The sequence below is a fragment of the Lampetra planeri genome, chromosome 61 (genome assembly GCF_965212315.1).
Source record: "Lampetra planeri chromosome 61, kcLamPlan1.2.h2, whole genome shotgun sequence".
Taxonomy (NCBI): domain Eukaryota; kingdom Metazoa; phylum Chordata; class Hyperoartia; order Petromyzontiformes; family Petromyzontidae; genus Lampetra; species Lampetra planeri.
In genome coordinates, this window is record NC_136167.1 from 3,098,695 (window position 1) to 3,123,140 (window position 24,446).

General features: G+C 53.3%; 1 protein-coding gene across 2 annotated transcripts in view; it reads right to left on the bottom strand.

The window, feature by feature from the left end:
• Positions 1–12,758: 12,758 nt before the first annotated feature.
• The window catches only part of LOC144736510 (RNA-binding protein RO60-like), a 32,682-nt gene continuing 20,994 nt past the window's right edge, over positions 12,759–24,446 (bottom strand). Inside the window, exons 4-11 of one of the 2 annotated variants that reach the window (XM_078619055.1) lie at positions 23,907–24,098; positions 23,111–23,553; positions 20,653–20,799; positions 18,189–18,326; positions 17,929–18,048; positions 16,525–16,638; positions 14,670–14,816; positions 12,759–13,382 (exon numbers count right to left, since the gene is read on the bottom strand). In XM_078619055.1, coding sequence (XP_078475181.1) covers positions 13,227–13,382; positions 14,670–14,816; positions 16,525–16,638; positions 17,929–18,048; positions 18,189–18,326; positions 20,653–20,799; positions 23,111–23,553; positions 23,907–24,098 — 1,457 coding nt within the window. In that variant the 3' untranslated portion in view covers positions 12,759–13,226. Of the gene's footprint in view, positions 13,383–14,669; positions 15,508–16,524; positions 16,639–17,928; positions 18,049–18,188; positions 18,327–20,652; positions 20,800–23,110; positions 23,554–23,906; positions 24,099–24,446 lie in introns of those variants that run through there. The other variant, XM_078619056.1, reaches the window with a different exon arrangement.

Sequence of the window (24,446 nt, forward strand, 5' to 3'; positions counted from 1 at the left end):
GTTGAGATGCGTTCATTTACTACAAAGTAAATGTTTCGTGAGAGAGCAATAAAAACTCCATTTATATCGCGTAAATATAACTGTGTTGTTCAACCCGCCACCACCCAACACAGCCACTTAGTAAAGTTTGTCACGTTCCTAGTAGAGCACACCGGTGTGTAGGAGAGTGAACCCACAACATACTCTTGGGTTCTTTCGGTAAAGTCACGTAGGTATAAAATAAAATAAATCACGACGTTTCGGGTGCAACACAAGCGTCCGTCATCAGGTGTGAAAACTACGGCAAGAAAATTTTAGCTGAAGTGGGAGAGATGCTGTGGTAAGGGGTTTATATAACCCCAAACGTCGCGAGAATTTGTATTGTTTTATTTTTATTACTTTATTATTTCCCTTCTACGTGACTTTACCGAAAGAACCAAGAATATGAAACTTACTAATTGGCTGCATCGGGTTGGTGGCGGGCTTAACGACGCATTTATATTTACGCAATCTCACCCCAAAAAAAACCCTGCGCTATGGATATTGGTCGTGAAAGCCTCCGACTCAGTGTTCAACTCGTTTTACACCACGTGTCAACACGGCAAGAGTTTAGAACTGGCAGTATTTGGGGTCTCACTGCCACCTTGTGGCCTACAGCAAAATAAAAACCCTGACCACTGTCACACTCGGGCGTTCCTCGGCGTCCAGGGTGACCTGCAAACCCCCCACCAATCATAGTCGGAGTGATTTCCTGCTCAAATGAGCATCGAGGGATGTGTTTACCTCCCGATCACAGCCCCTGAAGCCAGTGGTGACACTTACACGTTCCTGTGGCAGGTGTGAGTGGGGGAGCGAGTCTATTCCGTGGCGCAGTGCTTCTTCTCCACCACCCAACACAGCCAGTGCGAGATGCCCTTTCTGGGGGGTGGCGAGACGTGGGCAGATTTTTTCGTGTAGAAGGTAAATCATTGAAAACACAATTTCAGCACGGGGAATGCAACTTACAACTTGCTTTGTTTCTACATCGTTAGACCTCCTTTGCCAGTACCAACATATAATAGGGTGTTTGACAAAGGTCTATTGGTGTAGATGCTTACCCCGAGCTCTCGTTACTTTCATAGTGTATTGTCTTTGAGCTGTACGCCTTTTGGCGTCCTCTGGTCTAGCATCAATTGAGACGAGGCTCAAAAAAAAGCCGTCTCTGGTGTGGACCAATCAGTTTCAAGGACAATGCATAGATTATCAGAGTGTGTTTTTTGTTAGCATTTTGACCACAAGTATTGTAGTTAATGCACGCATTCCTCGTAAAAAGGTTTCAGTTTTGTTGGCAGAAAAAAGGGGAAAAACCCCTATTATTCCTTTGTTTCATAAAAAAAATATATGATCGAGAACCAAGCGGGTACAAGGCTGCAGTAATAGGTGAACAACCACTGCAACATCGCATCCATCAATCCATCCGCTGTCGACTTCTCCAGAGTGGCTACTCGTATTTATAAGCGAACCCGGAGGGTTGATGGGGTCGAGCCAACTCCCCGCCCCCCCCCCCCCAGCCAGAATGTGAACTCGCGAACTTTTCCCGATCGCGAAGCCGCTGGGCCACCCCCCGTAGCACCACGTCCATCTCCAACGAGCCCGGAGCAGTTCTTTCTCGCTAAGTGGCATTCGCAACTTGAGAGATATTTTTCGAACGGATTTTTGTAATTCAATACTTTTCGTTGGAGATTGGTGGCGGTGGTGGTGGGGGGAGACGTGTAAAGAGGCCTTGAAATAAATTGTGCATTGTCTTTGTCGTGTAATCACCCACCTGTTGTAACGTGTTTTTTTCGAGTGGGGTATCTGTAAATGGATCGCCCTGTATAATTGGCAATTCGTGAAAAATAATAGGTATTCTTGGTTCTTTCGGTAGTCACGTCGAAGGGAAATAATAAAATAATAAAAAGAAAACAATTCTCACGACGTTTCGATTGCAACACAAGCAATCGTCATCAGGTGTGAAGACCACTTTTTTTTTAATTTTCTTGCTGTGGTTTTCACACCTGATGATTGCTTGTGTTGCGATCGAAACGTCGTGAGAATTTTCTTGTTCTATTTTTTATCATATTTTATTTCCCTTCTACGTGACTTTACCGAAAGAACCAAGAATATGAATCCCTGCAGTCACGAAAGCTTTAAATCGAAATATAATAATCGGTGTTTACCATTTTGCGTCAATCAAACATGAGTTGCGTTAAGGATGCTCAAACACCAAAATAGAAACCTTCTTGCCAGGAATCAAGTTATTGCATTAACCACACAAACAGTAGTGGGGTGAACATGCAGACACGGCTCTGATACTAATGTATGATGCGTTGTCCTTGAGACTGATTGGCCTACACCAGAAAGAAAGCCGCCTTCTTCACGTCCCAGTCCCACCATCAGTGTCAGACCAGAGAACAACGCCAAAAGGCGAACAGGTCAATGACAATGCCACGCGTCTCAGAGCATTCATAGCTCGGTGTGAGCAGCTATAGCATGGGACCTTTATCCAGTTTTAAAGTATCAAAAATAAGAGTAGATTTGACCCTTTCTGGCAATAAAACAGGAGGTATTACATTCCAACACCACAATAGAAACCTTTTGCAAGCAATCAAGTTACTGCATTGACCACACACACATTAGTTGTGGTGAACATGCAATAAATTACTCTGATAATCTATGACGCGTTGTCTTTCAGACTCATTGGTGGCTGCTAACGAGCACTGACGTCAGAAGGGCCTCCGGTAGAGCGAGCTCTGTAGGGGGAGGAACTCCTCTATCTCGGGTGTTTTTGGTCGACTCTTCCATTGTCTCTGTGTCTCTCTGCGTGTCTCTCTATGTGGCTCTACCCCATGTGTGTCTGTCTCTCTGCGTGTTTCTCTGTCTGTCTTTCTCTGTGTATGTCTCTCTCCGCCTGTTTGTCTCTCTCAGTGTCTCTCTCCGTCTCTCTCCGAGCTTGCATTCATAACACACCTGATGGCGGTTGCCTGTGTTGCAATCGAAACGTCGCATTCTATTATTTATTTTATTTCTAAGTGACTTTACCGAAAGAACCAAAGAGCAATTTCTGCAGTCACGAAAGCTTCAAATCAAGTTTCTTCCATTCAAGGCCAGACGTCTTGGTAAGAGGGTGGTAGTGCCCACACTTTTCCCCACCTGCAGATTCACCAACTGCGGAGTTACCCATCTGTACTGACGAGCGGACAGAAAACAGAAACTGCCACCAATTATTTCAAACGCCGTGCCGGACGATCGTACCGATCCGGCGACCTCTGGATTCATCAAAGAGAAAACAAGACCCCGACGTCGTTTAAAAGTCTACAGTTTAATCTGTTCACAACCTGCCTCTGATCCTTCTAAAACACGTTACAAAAAAACGCTCAAACCGTTTCAACAAATGGCCAACAGTTTGGCTCCAGCTTAGCGGGCCGGCGTCTCTCAAACTCCAGTCCCACCGGTGTGCTGGCTTTCCTCGGTTACGAAACGCCGAGCATGTGCAGCGCGTAGCAGAACAATCCGTAGACCAATTAAGTGTTTACGGCAAGGGCGGGAAACCTTTTTTCTGCCAAGGGCCATTTGGATATTTATAACATCATTCGCGGGCCATACAAAATGATCAACTTAAAAATTAGCCCGTTATATTTGGTCAAACATTTAATTAACTCGCCCCTAATGTGATGGCTGGAACTGCTTCTTTTTGGCGAGGCGTGTGATGTTAGCTGGCATTGATGTTGCTGCTACACGCAACTGCTTTTCCAGGTTTGCTCCGAGATTTATTGAATTTCGAGTTCCGCCAGCGGTTGCCTTGGCAGAGCCAGACCAAATGATTTTGCGGGCCTCATACGGCCGGCGGGCCGGACGTTCCCCACCCCTGGTTTACGGAGCGATTGATGCAGAGGGTTCGCGGCGCGAGCCCAGCGGCCACCCTGGTCAATACCTGCGAATGCAATGGCCAGCTGTAATGGCCGCGTGTTAAAGATCGCCGCGACGTTATTCGAGAAGGGAAGGTCAAGGTATGCTGGCGTCACGTTTAGAAACCCGGCAACTTTGAAAAATAAATCTCGCAAATTACTCAACCGGGTAAAAACCGCGTGGCAACATCGCCCCCAAACGGCAGAAGAAACATCATGGCAGCCTTGCGCTATGAGTGCGTCGCAAATATCAAACATTTTCAATTGGCATTTTTAAAATTATTAATAGTGGAGACGGGAATTCGAGAAACACTGCGGGTTTGGATTGACATGTCAAGATCGTGCGGGGGGGGGGATCACAATCGCCGTTGTCAGATCACCGAGCCAGCATCGCTGCTGGGATCGTGGGTTCGAGTCCGGGTTCTAAAGCCACGCGTGATTCAACCGCATCCCCAGGGGAGAGTGGTCTGCTGGTCTCAGACCCGGCACGCCGTCGAATGTACGCAAGTAATTAGGACGTCAAGAAAAATTTGGTTATCGACCGTTTGCATATTCCATTTAGCGAGTTACAAAACTTTCAGTTTCACCATCGACGCGTGACGAACCACGCTCTTTTAAGGATGTATAAAAAGGTTCAGCACCTCGCGTAGACGGACAGATACGTCGGGCCTGACCACTCGGGGGACGGTCTCTCCGCTGTAGACGTGTGGTGGCACTGCCGGGTAGGTTTACAGAAGACGTGCGCTACCCCCCCCGCGCTCCGACGCGTTTCACTTTCGTCACGTTGCGACGCGCGCCGCTCCGCGGGCGAACCGCGCCACGAAGCCGGCGGCCCGAGTTCTATTCACAGCCACGGACAGAACATTGGCGACGAAATATCTGAACTGGTCCTGGGCCTCCCTCAAGGTCGGCTTGGCCTCAAGCGAGTACCTGTGCAGGGTCAGTTGACATCAGCAGTGGGGAGGCAAAGGCGGTCGTGCGTGGTGCTACCCACTCCTCGTGACGTTGAACACGTAGGCTTTCGCGAACCAACATCCATGTTTTTTTTTTCATGGGTTAGAGCGCGCAAATATAAATCCGTCGTTACCCCACCACCAATCGCCAAGCCAATGAGTGAGGTTTGTCGCGTGAACAAAACGTGTCAATTAGTTTCTACTTCAGCACACCGGCTGTGTGTTGGAAAGGAAAACCCACAACATTTACAATCCGAGTGCCGTGAAGTTTCGCCGGAGATTGCCACGTTGGCCTTCACAGGTGCTGCGCTGACAGCACTTGCCCCAAATGTGGGAGTCTCTGTTTGTTTTCCCTCTGCCAGGAAAAAGCGGGTTAGCTTATTGTTTAGGGTCGCTTCAGAAACTGAGAGTATTGGACCAAGATGGCCACAGGCCGATAGGCTAAGATGTGGGTTTATGGGTTTCTTGTATTTGCACGTGGAGAGACTTATGTCTGTATTACTGTATTACCCATCACCATCCATGGTGGGGGGGGGGGGGAGTAGTGGCACAGTGGTTAGTACGCTGCACTATGAACCTGGCGACCTGAGTTTCATTCCCAACCATGGCAAACATCAGTTGTGGAGTGGGGGGGGGGACAGTATATGAATTGCTCTTCACCAACTCGTACTAACCAGCATGGTGAAGTATGGTCAAACAATCCCCGCGACCGAAGCTGCACTGGGAGGCCTTCATCCAGCAGTGGATTAACAAAGTGGTTGAAAATCATCTCACCGATCTTCCACGACGGTGCACGCTGAGTTCGCGTACGGAGCAACGCAGCTCCTACTCATTCACCGCAATCCTAAATTAAGAAAAAAAAAGAACCACGAGCGAATTTGTCGGGCAGCAGGGTGGCATAGCATATGCTCGTGCCTCACTGCATGAAGGGCCTGGGTTCGATTCCCGACTTGGGGCAAACCGTTCCTTCGCGCAAAAGTTCAAAAATCTCTCCCCCTGTTCTGTGCGGGGTTTTCTCCGCGTTCTCTGGTTCCCCCTCCCCCCCCCCATAGTTAATCACGTACAAGTCATACTGGCCAAAACATCACCAAGAGTAGAACCCTCCCAGAAACAGACTCAAGTCTTCAAGACTGCAAGTGTAGGCCAAAAAAAATAACAACGTAATTACAGCATTCCACTTCCTGGTCATGCGCGTGGAATTAATGTTTTTTTGGTTTCGATTGGCTTTCAAACTCACGTAAGACCACGCGCCTCCCACCGGGTTAAACGCCGTTACATTGCCGGCAAATTCGAAACTGGGCACATTCACCCACTCCCATGCATTGGCGCGGAGACTGACGAGAGAGACGTCAACTCCTGCCCAGAGGGGTTCGCGAGAGCCACGGCGCCCACGGCCTCGCGTCCACGGTGAACCTTGCGCGCCCCAAAGCTGAACGAGTCGGCGGAAAAAATGTCTAAATCCGTGTGCTGCCGGAGAGCACGACAACATGAAAAAACCCCGACACCACAACGGATTAAAAAACAAAAATCTAGATTGTAAAGTAATTAAATTTCTGAAGAACTGATTTTCGTGTGTTTAGTTTGTTGTCATTCCCCCCCCCGCACCTCCGATTAGCATGGTTAGCGACGTACTGTGCGGAAGATGGTCAGCGTACGCACGCGCACGTGTCAAAAGGTAGAGGGGCAGCCCTGCAGCGTCTAGCTCTCGCCCCTGCTGGCGGATGGGCTCCCACCAGCAGGAGCTCCACGGTGGGAGTTGGCCTACGGTTCCATGCTGCCCCAGACGTGCTGGAAGAGGTGAGGGCAACTACGGCTTGACCCCACCAAAACGCAACCTTCCGATCACAAGGCATAACTGTGGTGGATCCGCTTACACTGCTGGGGGGACAGCGGCGGCAGGAGACGGCCCGTAGTGCGTTGTCCATTGAGCTGCCAAGCGTTAAACCACAGTGGCAGGCAACCATCTGTACCTTGCTGGTGTAGCCCCTGATTACGACGTTTCTAGCACCTTCGCTTGAAATAAACAGCGAAATTCCACCACGAGCCGAGCACAATTTTTTTTTCCATGGGATAGTGACATCGCCACTCCAGATGGGAACGCAATGACTACCATCATCATCACCATCATCCATCATCGTCGTCGTCACACACCTGAACTCTTGCAGGACAGTCTTTATAAATATTCGAGGTGTCTCCAAAACAGGAGCAGGTGAATAGTGTGAAGGTGGTCATATCAATTTGGCCAATGGTGGAAATTCTACATTTCTATGGCAAAAGCAAGTCTCTCCAAAGAGTAGCCACTGCTGACTTCTCAGAAAGTAGTACCGTTTCATGAACCAAAACTAAAAACTAAACTTTTTTTTTTACTTTTTTTACCGATCGAAACTAATTTTCTATCTACCAGGTAAGACCCACTGAAATATGTAATTATTTTTCAGAAGCAAACTTGACCATCACAATTGATAGCCCAACGAAGCGGCTTAGCTCGCGGGAAAAATATAATAGCAGCCAAATAACTCTAAACGCATAGTGACATTGATTCTAAATGTAGAGGGGAAAACACGGAGGACCCGGACATAAATCCACGCGACCACGGGGAGAACATGCAAACTCCAATGAAATAGCAGGCGTCAGGTTCGAGATCGAATCCACGACCTCCTGCATACCAGGCGAGGTAGTAAACATCTCGCCACCGTGGCACCTGGAGGGAATGCTAAACTAAGTGGACCCGAACTAAGACTTAAACTCATAACCTTATAAACACATTCCTGCGGAGGGAGCTGGTAGGAACGTTTGGTTGCTCGGTCAATGGCCAGGGTCAACGGCGGCGTGGTGTATTCCGCAAATATGGCCGACTGTGAGGGCGGGCACAAGCCGGTGTAAGTAGCTTAAACGTTGAGTTTTATAAGGGCACCACGGGGTGACCAGCCCCTCCCCACCCAGCCCCACCCCCCACCCAGCCCCACCCTCCCCACCCAGCCCTCCCCACCCAGCCCTTCCCTCCCCTCTCCACCCAGCCCCACCCCTCCCATTTTTGGATGCACGACGGATGGACAGACACAATAATCCCCTGTGGGCTGGTGGAACCAGGTGGTTCCTACCAGTATAATAACTATCATTACGAGTCATGCTGATGCAGTGGTTCCCTAAATGTTTCAGGCTGCTGCTAACGGCGGGGTCGTTTAAGAGGAAAGAGCCGGAGAGCGCTATGCCCACTGAACACACCCCAGGAGTAGCTCCGTTAATCTACCGCAGTGGCTCTTCACCTGGGGTGCACGCTGCACCCCCTGGGGGTGCAAGACGACCTTGATGGGGGTGACAAGGCATGGCCATATTGTTTTAGAAGGTGAATAATCGAAAACACAAATAAAGCATGGGCACATGAGTTACAACTTACTTTGTCTCGATTTACAGCTTCCCTGACTGCAGGGATTCATATTCTTGGTTCTTTTGGTTAAGTCGCGTAGAAGGGAAACAATTAAAATAAGAAAAATATAAAACAATAAAAGTATCACGACGTTTCGACTGCAACACAAGCAATCATCATCAGGTGTGAAAACTACAGGAAAAAAAAAAATATTGCTGTAGTGAACATTTTATTGTTATATATTTGTCTGATTTTATTGTTTCCCTTCTCCGTGAGTTTACCGGAAGAACCAAGAATATTCCTTTGTTTCGTCAAACCCTATGAATTTCCTCACAATTCTTTTTACGATTCAGAATCAAAGGGGGTGCAAGGCTGCAGTAAAGGTTAAGAACCACTGCTCTGGGAACTGCCCCGATGGCAGTGACATAACATCACTACTACTGGACACGATAACACCACGGCTATAAATGTGGGCCATGCCTCACATACCGTCAACATGAGCTGGCCCCATAGCTGCAACATCACTCGTGTAGTGTACAATTACTGCAATATGAATGTAAAAGAGCTTTTAGAAATGTGATAGGAGGAATGGGGAGCCTAGGACCAGACCACCCAGAATGCACCCAATACGGTGATTCTAAGCTAAGCAGCGTCGAGCCTGGACAGTGCTTGGATGGGTTATCGCCATGCATGACAGGCGTTATAGGCGTTGTGGTTAGCGGGAAGGCAGCGCAGCAAATCTGTCGCACGTCCCGCACTCCCACTAAAACCTTCACCGACCTGCATTGACCAGCGTGAAGTATGATCAAGATGTCACCTGTGGCCCGCAAGGTGTGGGGGAAGCCCCCCCCCCACTTATGCAGCAATGGAATGACAAACGGGCAGTACGTGAGCACATGCAGGAGTGGGCCAGCACTCCGAGACGGCGACTAAAACACAGCGTAGTGGTCATCTCCCTCCTCCGACAATGACAACAGCGATATCATAGGGGACCTCTTTTGCCGGTGTCGAAGTATGAAAAATAAAAATATGCTTTAACCTTTCTGGCAATAAAACAGGTGGTGTTAAGATGCTCAAAAAACCAAATAGATGCCGTTTGTAAGGAATCAAGACTGCATTGACCACACACGGAAGGTAAATGGAGTCCGGAAGATCCGGTAGAGCTCACCAAATCGGCCAGAATGGGATTCAAGCCTGCAAAGTCCAGAAGCCTAGTCCTGAAAACGGCACTTGTCCAGGAAAGGTACCAATTTAAGATCGGAGAAGAGACCATCCCGCACCGTCAAAGAGAAGCCTGTGAAGAGGTGGCACAGGGCCGAGCTCAACGACAAGAAGAGTTTGAAGGAGACGCTCTTGCAAGCCAACACTTGGATGACATTTCTGGAGAAGAGTGGCCTACCTGGCAAGTTTAAGGCCTGGGGCTACCAACACGGGGGACTCCTCTGCTGCCCGCTGCTTATCTATGGAGATACCTCTGTCAGCCCTTCTGGAGGCTCTAGAGAGGAAAACCAACAACTTCCTCGGGAGATGGACGGCGCTCCCAAGAAGCTTCCGCTCCATCGGCCTGTACAAGGCAACGAAAGCTCGCAAGGCCACGATGCTGCGGGGGACATCATGTACGATAACGTTCGCCAGGCAAGAGATCCGAGTAAGAACGGTTCGCAAGTGGTCCAGCCAGCAGAGCGCTCAGGGAGGCGGAGGAATGGCCGCAACGCGCGGACATTGTCGGGTCGGTGAATCGAGGACGCAGGCTGGGCCGGGGATGTACGACCAGGTCAAGCTGGAACAAAGCGAATACAAAAGAGCGCCGTGGCATAGTGCAGAGGGAGGTCCGACACGCTGACGAAGAAAGCTGTAGCCGTGAAAGAAAATGGCAGCTGGACACGCCAGGAGAGCGTACGAGAGAGGGCACTGACCTAGCAAGACATCGGGTACATGGAAGGGTAGCGGATTATGTTTCTGCCCTGCTCTGTGTATGATGTTGCCCACACTAACAAATCTCCACACGTGGGGGCTGGAGGAAGGCCAGCCAGCCTGGAACACGTGGCTCTCCTCCTACCAAGCAGGTCTGGCAGATGCAAAGTTCAGGTGGCGACATGACCAAATCCTCACTCAGCTGGCCACGGGACTGGAGCAAGCAGGGAGATAGCCAAGCAAACTAACCCAGGGCCCCTGTTTCATCCACTCAGGTCAGGAGAGAGGCTCCTTGCTACAGCAGGTGACTGGGAGATGTTGGCAGACCGCCGGAATCAACATTGGTTCCCAGAGGCGATAGCCAGCACAAGCCTCAGACCGGACATCGTCCTTTGGTCTCGAGGAACCAAGCAGGTGGTCATCAAGCTCACAGTGCCCTAGGGGGAGAGGATCGAGGAATCCCCATGAGCGGAAGCTCAGGAAATATCAGTCCCTCATCCTTGAGAGCTAGCAGGATGGACGGAGAGCATGGGATCTACCAGTCGAGGTCGGCTGCAGTGGGCTTGGCAGGACAATCACTGCGGAGGGCCCTGGGTGCTGCTCGGCATCGAAGGGGTGGCAAGGAAGGAGTCGGTGGCCGACGTCGGCAAGCGGGCAGAAGCTGCACCCCGTTGGATCTGGCTCAAGAGGAACGAGCGGTGGCAGAGCCAAACAGGCAGCAGGGAGGGGCAGGGCTGAGTCGAGTGGCGGATCGAGGGGCAAGTTCCAGGACGCTGGTTCTGCCATCGAGCCCCCCCTGAGGTGTCGTGGGCTCATTGACGAAACACCGGTGAAGGGGGAGGGGTGCCCACTTGAGAACTCAGCTCAGTCCCAGTTAGGGGAGCAGTGTCTTGAATGAGGAACGGGGAGCGATTGAAGTGCCATTTGGCCAACAGAAGCCACAGGGAAGCGAGTGCCTGTCAGGTGAGCCGGCAGCGATGATCCCCATCGCATTTCGGTTGTGGTGAACATGCAAACAAACATCCTCCGATAATTTCTGCATTGTTTTTTAAACTGACCACAAGTATTTGTGGTTAATCTATTTTGTGTTTGAATATCTGGACACCTGATTTTATTGCCTGAAAGGGTAAACTATTCTTATTTTTCAGACGTTCACAATAGCTTCGATACAAACTGAAGTTGTCAGCGAATGAACGCTTAAGATAGTGTTCGGCAGGACGCATCGATTCTTGCGCTTCGCGACAGCGTGGCGCACCGGAGTCCTGGCCGGTCTGCTTGTTGCAGGCGACCGTTTCGCATCAACCTCGCGGCCACGGGAGGCGGCCGGCTTCGCTCGCCACCATGACGGGGAGAAACAGAATCCTTCGATTGAATCGCGACCCCTTCCCCCCTTCCCCCTCGATTCGTGACAAATCAAGCGAATCGCTCCCGGTTGATGGCCATAAATCGTTACCATTACAAAATGTTCGTCATGGGCGTACAAACGATATAAACCACACGTGACGTCCGTGTGGCCACCCCTCACTCTGACCCCCCCCATACCCTCCACCGCCCACTGTGAAAACAGACTCCACTCCTATGCGCAGCAGCAGTGGCAGCGTCCAGGCCCTGATGCAACCTCTCTCTCCTCCCTCTTCTCTACTCTGTTGAACCCTCCTTGACTCTACTCCCCTTCCTGTGGTGTAGCCACCGGTGAAAAGTTGCAAGTGCTTTTTCTTTTTTAGCACAGAAATGCCGATCCAACTACACGTTGTCCGCAAACGTTTCATGCACTGTCAAAATTATAATTGTGGCAATCTGGGCCAAGTCAACACAACTGCACACACACGCGTGCACACACATACACACACACACACAAGCGCAGACACACGTGCCTACACACACGCGCGTGCAGTAGCGTACGAGTCCAGTCCCACTAAACCTCCACGGTGCAAGCACAAATCCCATCATACCTTGCGTGCACCTCCCATTAATGCCTTGCGTGCACGCCGTGTAACAGCCGCATTGAATGAGCAACGTTCTCAGCGTTGTCCAGACCGCCAACTCAAGGGCTGAATGTGCGACCCTCCTGAACACTCTTTAGGCCACCCACATCTACAAGTTGGAAAAATGTGGCCATCCCAACATGCTGCTCAGCAGAACGGTGACCCAATAGGAAGCATTAAAAACAGAGAGGGCTGCAAACCGGCCCCGTCCTAATTAGGTTCGGGATGGCCACACATTAGGGATGGCTGGGCGGGCGTTTCATAGGCTACGGAAACCACTTTGGATCCGGGAGCTAGACACTCAGCAGCTGGAAAGGAATTCGCTGACATGTGAGCACGTGTGCCTGAGACACTTGCTGTGAAGTTAGTAACAAGACAGGAAAAGCAATGCACTCGTCCGGAAGAGAACATGGCAGGTAAGTGGTGCAGATGGGAATCAGGAAAGTGAAGGTTGCGCTGCAGGACATGCGTGCAGGATGTTAGAGGGCCGATTACCGTGACCTGCGATGGAGGGGTCTCCACGAGTCCGGTGACCTGGGGGAGGAAAACACCGAAAAGCAAGTGGTGGGATACTGTTGTCAGGTGCAGATCTATGGGTCTCTGTGCGAGTCTGTGGGTCTCGATGAGTCTGTGGTTTTCTGTGTCAGCATGTGTGGGTCTCGGTGTAAGTCTGTGTAAGTCTGTGGGTCTCGGTGTGAGTCTGTGGGTCTCTGTCTAAGTCTGTGGGTCTCGATGTGAGTATGTGGGTCTTTGTGTGAGTCTGTAGTTCTCGATGAGTCTGTGGCTCTCTGTGTGAGTCTGTAGGTCTTGGTGTGAGACTGCGGGTCGCTATGCAAAGTTTGTGGGTGTCTGTGTGAGAGTGTGGGTCACTTATAAGAGTCTTCGAATGTATTCCAGGACACTGTTAAGTGCAGAGCTTGGGAGGTCGCTCTGCGTGTACTGTGCAGAAACAGTGGGTAGAAAGCATTGGTTGCAAGGTGTGGTGGTCACATAAATGGCTTTGAATGTTGATCTTGAAAGGACCCCAGGTTTGGCGGAGTGGGTGGATGGGTAGGCGTTGAGCTCTGGGTTGGTGTTGGCGACCGATTCCCAGAATCGATTCTCAGAATCTGCCGCAGGCGAACGCGTTGATCACGTCCAGGGCGGCCGCGTCGAAGCCACACACGTGAAGCACGCCGGCGTCGTCGGCGTCGCCGGCGGCCACCGCCACGTCGCGGGTGAGGGTGCACACGACCAGCCGCGATGCCAGCCCCGTCTCCTACGGCCGTCGGGGCACCGGGGAGGGAGCGGGCAGTCGAGTCGTCCGCTAACAGCTAACGAGCGGTGCCCACCCAGGAGCTAACGTACATTTATACTATTTGTCAAATTATTTTAACCGGGTGTAAGGCCCCCACTGAGCTGCATAGCTCTTATTCAGAAGTGACGTGGCTGTCGCAAATGATAGCTCGACAAAGTGACGCATCGTCGTCATCGTGTGGGAATTTATAGCAGCAGCCAAACACTCTGAAGGCGTGTTGATAAACGTGGAGGGGAAAAAAAATCAGAGGACTCGAAGAAAAATCCACGCAACCAGGAGTAGAGCATGCAAACTATGTACAGCAGGCATCAGCGTCACGATCGAAGGCACGGCCTCCTGTATACCAGGCGAGGTAGTTAACATCCCGCCATCATGGCCTGGTTATAGTCACGCGCGGCGTGTTCACCAGCAAGACGCATGCCATCCGCCGCAATTTTCCGCTGGTGGGTTACCGGAACAACGCCACACAGCGAGTCGATTTTTATTTAACGAGGTGGGAGCTCAAGAGACCAGGTCGAGGCCTCGTTTGCAACAGTGACCTGGGACATTGCGTACAGCGTGATCCCAGCTGTGTCGTCCGTGGTCTCGTTTTCACGAGTTCGGCAATTTTGGGTCCTGGCGCCAACGCACAACGCCAGCGCCGAGAGGGTAAAAGTTGGGGCGAGAGTTAACAAGAGATATAACATGACGATACCATGAGGGGTGATGGAAATTACATTTAGCCAGTTTTTTTATTGGCATATGAACAGTTAATACTACTTGGTGGCTATCTAATAACAGACAAACCCTTCAATAATCCCAAAAATATTACTCCTAATATAAACCCGTTCGCATTAAAAGTAAATTTTTTACATGTTGAGGTCAGAGGAGCGACGCTCACAAGAACAAGCGGAGCACCGGGCGGTTAAACCACAGCGAGTTGGCACAGTGGGGGGCACAGGTGGTTTATCGGCTAGTCATCTCAGTCAACCCATGGCAGTGACCTCCTGCCAGCGAGCATTCGACACTTCACGTGGCCTTAAAGTGCAAATAGCCTGGCACACGCGCCGTGGTGATGTTACCGCCACTTCGTGGCGAATGGCGGTTGTTGTTGTGGGAATATCTGGTGCGGTAAGAAAAAGGGCACGGGGCATTGCCGAGTGGCGATGGCAGAGTCACCGAATAATGTCGTCTCTTTCAGTAGGCCTGAGCGGCGCACGGGGTGGGGGGGGGGGGTGAGGGGGGGTGAGGGGGGGTCGGGGGTCGAACCTTGCGGTATTCCTGCAGGGCGGCGGTCGGGTGGACAGCTCCCCAGGCAGCCTTGCTGTCGGTGAGAACCAGGAAGACGTCGACCGGCGTCCCCGTGTCACGTGCCCACGCCAGGAGCTGTGCGCAGTCCGTCGCGCCACGTGGGACCTGCCCAAACGCCGAGGCGGGCACCACGGCGGCTCGGAGATGTTAACTACCTCGCCTGGTATGCGGGAGGGTCGTGGGGTCGATCCCGACCCTGACGTCACGGCGGCTTAGAGATGTTAACTACCTCGCCTGCTATGCGGTAGGGTCGTGGGGTCGATCCCGACCCTGACACCATGGTGGCTTAGAGATGTTAACAACCTCGCCTGGTATGCGGGAGGGTCGTGAGGTCGATCCCGACCATGACGCCTGCTGCTGTATATTTTGCACGCACTGGAAGAGGCCATAACATGGCTGTGTGGCTACGTGGGCTCACGTCCACTGACGTAGCATTGACATGCGTACATATGAATTTTATCATTTATTTTTCTCATGTATCTGGTGCTCTGTGTAAAAGTTACATGTAAAAGCATTCATTTTAACACATAGGCTTTTAACACGTAGGCTTTCGTGACCAATATCATCCATAATACAGATTTGTTTTTTGGGTTAGATCGCGTAAATATTAAAAAAAGCATTCGCAAAATTAAAAAAATGTCTGTCCCCGTGGTCGTGTGGATTTTTCTCCACGTCCTCCGGTTTTTCCCCTTCCACATTTAGAATCAACGTCACGTGTTTAGAGTACTTAGCTGCTCATGTAGATTTCCACGTGGTAAGCCACTTCGTTGAGCTATCATTTGTGGCCAGGTAAGTTCTGAAAAAGACCTCAATAGCTCAGTGGGCACTTACCTGGTAAATAAACAAAAATGTTTAAATAGTTTAGTTTACTCGTAATAAAAATGATGGTTTGCACTTATTAGGCGCCTTTCACCGTCGCCAGGAAAGCAGAGATCAATGCGTTTTAGGAACCATCACGGAAAGCAGTCTAGTCCACGATTGCGTTTTGAAGGTCTCCTTTTTAACCCAGGTGAGGAACTTTAGCCACAGCACAGAGAGGTGGCAAGACGCGCACAGCAAACGAGCGGAGAGCCGGGCGGCTAGAACGCAGCGAGTTGCCACAGAGTGCGGCACGGGTGGCACATCTGCCGGTCATCTCGGTCCGTCAACCTATAGGCCCTGCGTCTGGCCAGTGACCTCCTTTCGGCCACGCTTCGAGCGACAGCCCCAAAAGTGCACCGAGCCAGGCGCAGGCGCTGCCGGCGACGTCGCCGCCACTGACAGTCATCGCCGGAGAGAGCGGTGGTGCAGCGGTTAGGGCGCCGTGCTACGAATCCGGCGATCCCAGTCCGATTCCCGCTCACGGCCAACACCGGTGACGATCATTTGAACCGGTCATAGGCCTCTCCTAGGTTGCCTCAGCCTCAAATGAGTACATGTTGAGGTGTGCAGCAAACATCGTCACTGGGGAGACAAAGGGTGTGGTGCTGGCCACCCACCCCCTCGTGCGCCGTGTCGGCCTTCATAGGTGCTCGCTAACAGCACTTGCCCCAACAGTCTGTTAAGGCTACACGGGGGGGAGATCTTTGTCTTTTTTGCAGTGGTTAGGGTCACCGTGCTCGGAGCCCGACAGCCTGAGTTCAAGTCTCGGCCGCTGTTAACACATCATTGGCAAGCAGCGTCTCATTTGACCATGGGCCTCCCGCTGACTCGAGTTTTTTTTTTTTTAAGTGCACCTAGCCTGGCACAAGCACGATGTGGGCAACGGCACCGTCACTTAGCGGCGAACAGCTGTTGCCGCCGCTGTTTTTAGTAGGAGACGTCGGGTGCCCACCTGGTCCATGATCCTCAGCACCTGGTCGAGCCGTAGGGAGGGGTCGATGGGCAGGGGGAGGAGCGTCTGTGAGAACGCCAGCACGGTGGCGCTCCGCTCCGTGCTGACGATCACCTGCAATCCCGCACGCGCGCGGACGCAAGCTGAGTGACGTAGTGCCCGCCGTACGTATGTACCATACATAGGCAACCGTGCTAATCGGAGGTGCGGGGGGAAGCACAACAAACTAAAGGCGACACAACCTACGACAAAAGTACATGCTAAACGATGAAAACTCACGCGCGCACAAAGACCTGCCGCATCGTCCGTAACAGACTATTGGGGCAAGTGCTGTTAGCGAGCAGCACCTATGAAGGCCGGCACGGCACACAAGGGGGTGGGTGGTCAGCACCGCGCCCGGCTGCCTTTGTCTCCCTAGCGGCGATGTTTACACACCTCACCAGGTATTCATTGAGGCTGAGTCGACCTAGAGAAGGCCCAGGAGCGGTTGAGATAATCGCCACTGGGTGTTGGCCGTGAGTGGGAATCGAGCCCGGGTTCGTAGAGCAGCGCGCAAACCGCTACACTACCGCTCCCCCCCCCCCACATACACACACACGTGGATTCTGAAACGCTATCCATGGCGCGTTTGTCCCAGTGAAGTATTTATTTGGCGGTAATTAATTGGTAGCACTCTGCCGGGGGGGGGATGCATCCGGTTATTACTCCGGTTGCGAGTTCTCGACAGGGGGGCACGTAACTTCACGTTGAAGTTTCGTTCAGATCGAATCGTCTTAACGAGCGCTACCGTAGTTGCCATGATTGTAAAGCATTAAACGGCAAGGTTTAAAATATGAAAATTCTATTGGAAAAGATTTGTTTCTTTGGCAGCAAACGGTGGCGCAATGGGTCACTACGCTTAAGCGAAGTGCGCTATGAACCCGGTGACCTGGGTTTTAAACCCAACCGAGGCTGACGTCAGTGGCGAATGATGTTGGTACCCATCCCCCCCTCAACCCCTTCACCAACACGCGCTCAACAAAAGAAACTCCACACCGTGTGCGGCACGCGGTGAAAAATCCACGGGAAAAAAATTCCACGGTCAAAATCCACGGTTAAAAAAATCCGCCCACGTCACTCTTGAGGGCATGCCGGCGCTTCAGCCCCTCTCGTCCACGCGGCCCCTGCTGCGTCTCGCCCAGACTAAACGATGAACCAGGTCGGTGTGCACTCGTGGCTTTGTGCGTGCGTCGCTCGCTGCCTGTGCGGACGGCCGGGTCTTGAAAAAAAAATACCAATTTTTACCGCGCGGGTGCCCAGTTCTTTTCTGAGCTGGTGGTTCTGGGCGAAGGCCAAGAGCTGTCGCGCACGCGACGCTGCACACCGCACATGCGCCCCCGTCGCGTCTCGTCGGATCCGTCTCACCAGGCTCAGAGCGGCTGCCAGGGTCTTGGCCATGAGCACCGGGGTGCCCAGGACGCCGCCGCACATCGAGATGCTCACGTCCACCGCCAGCAGGAAGCGCTTGCCCGTCGGCTGCACAACCTGGACGGCAAAGATTCAGGCTGACATCAACGATGACATCCACAATTACATCCACAATGAGATCCGCGATGACATCCACGATATCATTGTGGATATCATTGTGGATGACATCCACCCACCCCCCCATCCCCCTCCCCGACCTGCATGGAGGAGTAGAAGGTGGCGTCCAGGGCCTGCAGCACCGCCGGGTTGGGCCTCCACTTGAGCCGCCCCGTGCCCGCTTGGCCACGCTCGTAGGTCCTCAACGCCACCAGCACGTGGAGTGGGTGAACGCGGGCCTTGTGGTGGGGGCGGGCGGGCGGGCGGTAGAGGTCACGGGCAATTGGGGATGGGTCGCGTTCGCTCGCTTCATTGTCAATGACTGGTGGTCCGGTGTCTTTGTGCGTGTGTGGTTGGGGAGCGGTAGTGTAGTGGCCAGCGCACTGCCCTACGAACCCCGTCATGACCCGAGTTCAATTCCCGCCCACGGCCAACACCGGTGACGATCATCTGATTCGGTCCTGGGCCTCTCCTAGGTCGACTCAGCCTCAAATGAGTAACCGGTGCGCTGTGTAAACATCGCCACTCGGAAGACAAAGGCGGCCGGGCGTGGTGTTGGCCACCCACCCCCTTCGTGCGCCGTGCCAGCCTTCATAGGTGCTCGCTAACAGCACTTGCCCCGATGGTCTCTTACAGGCTATACGGGGGATCTCTGCGTTTGGCACAGAGGGGAGTACAGTCGATGCATCTGCCGGTCATCTCAGTCAGTGAACCCATGGCACCTGCTGGGTCTGTCCCGTGACCTCCGGCAGTGGATTTTCCTGCATTGCCCTCGACTGCCCAACGCGTAACGCAGCCCCGCAGCTGCCGATGACGTCGAGGCATACACGGTACCATCTCCCACCCCCGCCCCCATCCCTCTTCCTCCCTACTACGCCTCCTCCACCCAAATTCATCCGTGCCTGCTCCGATCGGAAAGGAGCGGTGTGAACTGAGATGATTTCGATGATTACGCCGCTTTAAATGTCCACGTGATGATAGGCCGCTTCGTTGAGCCATCATTTGTGGCCAGGTAGCTTCTGAAAAAACACATTCCTGCGGAGGGAGCTGGTAGTAACGTTGGGTTGCTCGGTCAATGGCCAGGGTCAACGGCGGCGTGGTGTATTCCGCAAATATGCCCGACTGTGAGGGAGGACACAAGCCGGCGTGAGTAGGTTAAACGTTGCGTTTTATAAGGGCACCACGGGGTGACCAAGCCCTCCCCACCCAGCCACACCCCTCCCACCCCCCACCCAGCCCCTCCCCACCTTCCCCACCCCGCCCCACCCTCCCCTCTCCACCCAGCCCCACCCCTCCCATTTTTGGATGCACGACGGACGGACGGACAGAATAATCCCCTGTGGGCTGGTGGAACCAGGAGGTTCCTACCAGTATAAGTTTACATCTCAGCAAGCTTTACTTGGTAAGATGCAAAATAACTTAGCTGTATTCACAGCGATTTGTTTACCTTTCCTAAACTTGGCACTCCTATCGTGCTTGTCGTGTCATTTGTTGTTGTAACGTTCTGACCCCGTGCCCCCTACTGGACATCTGTGAAAAAAGAGCTCTCATCCGAGGATAAATGCAATAGAGGGACTCCTCTGCTTACGAGCGAGTTAGGTTCCAGAGGTCTGTTCGTAAGTCGATTTGTTTGTAAGTCCAACTTTACTCACTCCTGTCGATTCCAAACATGCTGTACGGCATGTACTCTAAACACGCGGAATGGCTTCATAAGTTGTTAAATCTCCTGTAGACATAGATGCCACTGGTTCATCATGTTCTATAGATATAGATGCCACTGGTTCTTCACGTTCTGTAGATGTAGATGCCACTGGTTCTTCATGTTCTGTAGATGTAGATGCCACTGGTTCTTCACGTTCTGCAGATGTAGATGCCACTGGTTCTTCACGTTCTGCAGATGTAGATGCCACTGGTTCTTCACGTTCTGCAGATGTAGATGCCACTGGTTCTTCACGTTCTGCAGATGTAGATGCCACTGGTTCTTCACGTTCTGCAGATGTAGATGCCACTGGTTCTTCACGTTCTGCAGATGTAGATGCCACTGGTTCTTCACGTTCTGCAGATGTAGATGCCACTGGTTCTTCACGTTCTGCAGATGTAGATGCTACTGGTTCTTCATGTTCTGCAGATGTAGATGCCACTGGTTCTTCACGTTCTGCAGATGTAGATGCCACTGGTTCTTCACGTTCTGCAGATGTAGATGTCACTGGTTCTTCACATTCTAGAGATGTAGATGCCACCACCGCCATCTATTGCACGGCGGTTGAACTTACGACTCTCGGTCTGAACAGGCAACTGGACATACGGACCAGGTTTGTGTTTCTGAAAGCTTTTAAGTCGAATGTCCATAAGTCGAGGAGTCACTGAACCCTGATACTGATTCTGAACGCGTGTTAACGTCGTCCGTCGAAGCTATGCTAAAAAGTCCTCTCCGGCTATCGGCAAGGAATATTCCCTGCTCCCCTCCCTTGCCTCCGCCTGAACGGTTCCTGGGGGGGGAGCGCAGCGTCACACCCAGCGCGGCTCCGCACCCAGCGCGGCTCCGCACCCAGCATGGCACGGTACCTCGCGCAGCTCGTCGGTCTCCGCAAGCCTCTGGCACACGAGCGCCGCGCCGGCGCTCTCGGGAGCCAGCAGGTCCAGCGCGGCCATCTTGCCCAGGCTCCTCAACATGGCCGACACCGGCATCTCCTTCAGCAGCGCCATCCACACCTGGCATGGACCCCCCCCACCCCAGCACCGTGAGCAGAACCCAACCCACGAATTTGGCCCCGTGTGTGTACGTTCAACACGTGACGATAACCACCGTTTGTTTTGATGGAACCGCCCGATACGCCGGGGCGTCTCGGAGCACTTCACAACACAATAAGCGCCTCAACACAATTGAAACATGGGGTGCCCAATCACCTACACACAACAACAACAACCGCCATTCGCCACTAAGTGGCGGTGACGTCACCACGACGCTTGTGCCAGGCCATGTGCACCTTAAGGCCACGTGAAGTGTCGAATGCCCGCTGGCAGGAGGTCACGGGGCAAACCCAGGTTCCACGGGTCGACTGAGATGACCGAAATGACTGGCTGATGCACCACCTGTGCCCCCTACTGTACCAACTTGCTGTGCTTTAGCCACCCGGCGCTCCGCTCGTTGTTGTGAGCGTTGCTCCTCCGCCCTCCGTTGTTGTTGGAGGGCGACTGCCTCCAACTGCCCAGTAGCGTCCTTCACGAGCCTCCTCCACAAAGGCCGATCTTGACACCGCTGGTACCAGTCATCGGCAAGTCCACTCAGCTCCACGTCCTCCTGTACCACATCACTCCATCTCTTCTCTAGCCCGTGCCGTGCCCATTTAGCCCCCTCAATCCGTCCGAACAAAAGCTGTTTAGGCATGCGATGGCTGGGCATGCGGGCTACATGACCCAGCCAACGCAGCCTTGCCTGCCGGAGGAGCTCACCGATGGGACTTTGCCCAGATCTTTCAAGGATTTGTGAGCTCCTCACACAATCCAGCCTGGTTAAACCCAGGATGGATCGTAGGCAGGCCAGCCTAAATGTTTCCAACCGGCGAAGATGCTCCATTAGGGGGGTCCACGTTTCGCAAGCGTAGAGAAGTGAGGGAATGACCGTGGCCGAGAAAACCTGAAGCTTCGTGCGGAGCGACAGACCAGGTAGCTTCCACACAGCGTTACGCAACCGATGAAAAGATATTTCCGTTCGACTGATTCGGAGTGAGACCTCTACTGTTAAACTGGAGCCGGTCATAAGCACACTGCCCAGGTATGGGAAACTCTCCACTCTCTCCACTACTGCCCCATCACCGATTGGGAGTTGTGGGGGTGGAGTGTCCGATGATACAAAATACCCAGGCAGGTGCTTAGTTTTGGTGGGGCTGATGGTAAGGCCACACCTCTTAGTGAAACGCTCCAGTCTCAGCAGCAGCGTCTCCAACTCCTCTTCTGAATGAGCAGCTATTACCAAATCATCGGCAAACATAACGTGGTTGACCAATAGTGAGCCATCCCTTCATCGCACCCGGGCGTCGATCAGCCTCACATTATATCTGTACCAAATGGAAATTCCCCTGGTACAGCTATTGAAGGCTTCATGAACTACGTGGTCAAAATAGATGTTAAATAATGTGGGAGCCAGAGGACATCCCTGTCGCACCCCAAGGTATACAGGGAAAGGCTCCGACTCCCGGCCACGTAGTTTTACCCGGGCCCGCTCACCATCATGAAGGTCCTTAATGATCGTGAGCAGAGGGTCAGGGACTCCAAAAGCACGAACAACAACCCAGAGCCCAGGCCTACTGATGGTATCATAGGCCTTGACCAAGTCAATAAAGCAGAGATGTAGCTCTTGTTGGAATTCCCTACATCTCTGCTGTAGCAGACGGACAGAAAATATGGCATCCGTGCAGGACCGCCCTTTCCTGAAACCGCATTGGGGCTCCGCAAGCCTCTCGTCAGCGTGCCTAGCAAGGCGATTTTGAATAATCCTTGCCAGGACCTTTCCCGGCACACTGAGGAGTGAGATGCCCCTGTAGTTGTTACAGTCTGTGCGGTCCCCCTTCTTAAAGAGGGGGACCACCAGGGCATCCTTCCATTCCTGCGGAACCCGTCCAGTGGTCCAGACTGTTGTTATGATGTAATGTAGGGCAGTCTGTGCACAAACGCCATCCTCTGCCCTGTGCCTTTCCTAGTCTCAGACTCCGGATTGCCTTCAGTACTTCCTCAACAGATGGCACCTCAGCCAGCCACGCACAGGGGGTTACCTCTTCCAACACACATACACACACAATCACCTACCCACACACACACAATCACATGTCCACCCACACACACACACAATTACCTGCCCACCCACACACACACACAATCACCTACCCACACACACACACAATCACCTGCCCACCCACCCACACACACACCCACCCACCAACCCAACCACCAGCCTGCCGAACCGCCCACCCGGGCGCGTGCCTCGCTCGCTTCGCCCGCCCAACAGCGCGCCCGCACCGCCAACCTGCGGCGACTTGAGATGCTGGGTAAGCAGATGCTGCCACACCAGGCCGTGCTCGGCCACCAGCACCTCCACCTCTCCGCAGTCGCTGGCCCTGCGCACGCGCTCCACGGCGCTCAGGTAGCGCAGCATCGCGCGCAGCTCCTCGTGTCCGTGACCGGGCGCCCACGCTCCGTCTCCTGCCACCGCCGCCGGGCCCAAGCCGGCGCTCGGCCTCTCCCCGCCACCATCTTCCCGCTCCTCCTTCTCCCGCTCCTCCTCCAGCTGCCGCCGCCGCTGGGCGCGAGCGCCGCTTCCGCCTCCGCCGCCGGCGCCGTCCGCGACTTTCTCACAGCCGTCGTCGACCCCCGGGGGGCAGCGGTCGCTGTCCGCGCTGGCGACGTGCGCGTAGGCCTCCCTGGTCGCCTTCCAGCCGCGCGTGACGTACTTCGCCACCAGCTGCACGGCTAAGGGCGTGAGGGTGCGAGCGTGCAAAACGTTGGGGACGACCGGGGCACGTTTGGCGTTGGCGTCATGGGGGGGGGTAACGTTGCTGCTGCTCTTGTGCGAAATCCCAATTGAGTAACGTGCCAGTTACCTTACATTGTGTTTTCTTAGCTATGGGAGGAAATCGGAGAACCCGTAGGAAACCCACGCAGATGGGCGGGAGAGAACACACGGAACTCCACGCCAGGAAGGCGCCCGGGTCGGGAATCGAACCCAGGCGCTTCTTACTGCGAGGAAAAAAATTGTTCCCGCCGGGCCGCCACCCTGCCACCCTCGCGACGACGACGGCGACGGACCGCGGTGGGAGCCTCACCGGGCGTGGACGGCTTGACGTGCGCCAGACGCAGCAGGTCGCGGTGCGCGTAGCCGCAGCGCGCCCGGCACGCGGTGACGGCGCCGACGAGCGAGCGGCCCGTCTGGCCGTGGTACCAGCGGGACACGGCGCGGCGCTGGGCGCGGCCCCAGCGGCCCACGGCACCCCTGCCGCCTCCACCGCCTGCCCGACCTGAGCCACGCAATCACCGAGTCACCGCCGAGCGTTTAAACCCAGGGGTGGGGAATCAATGGCCCGGCAGATATTATCCGGCCCACACGGCCTTCATCCAGCAGTGGATTGCTAAAGCTCCGAAATAAGCATTATTTGAAAATAAAGGTGCAGCCCTGCAATTGCTCGCTCACGCTACTGCTGGTGACAGGGCCTCCACTGGAGGGAAATCTGGAAGGTATTTGACCGACTTTTTCACGTTGGTCAAGATGTACGTATGTAGAACTTCTTTCGCACCGCAAGTAGCCAACCGCGCATTAGCGCGGTTGGCTAGGTGCGGGGGAAGGACAACAGTTTAAAGAAATTAGT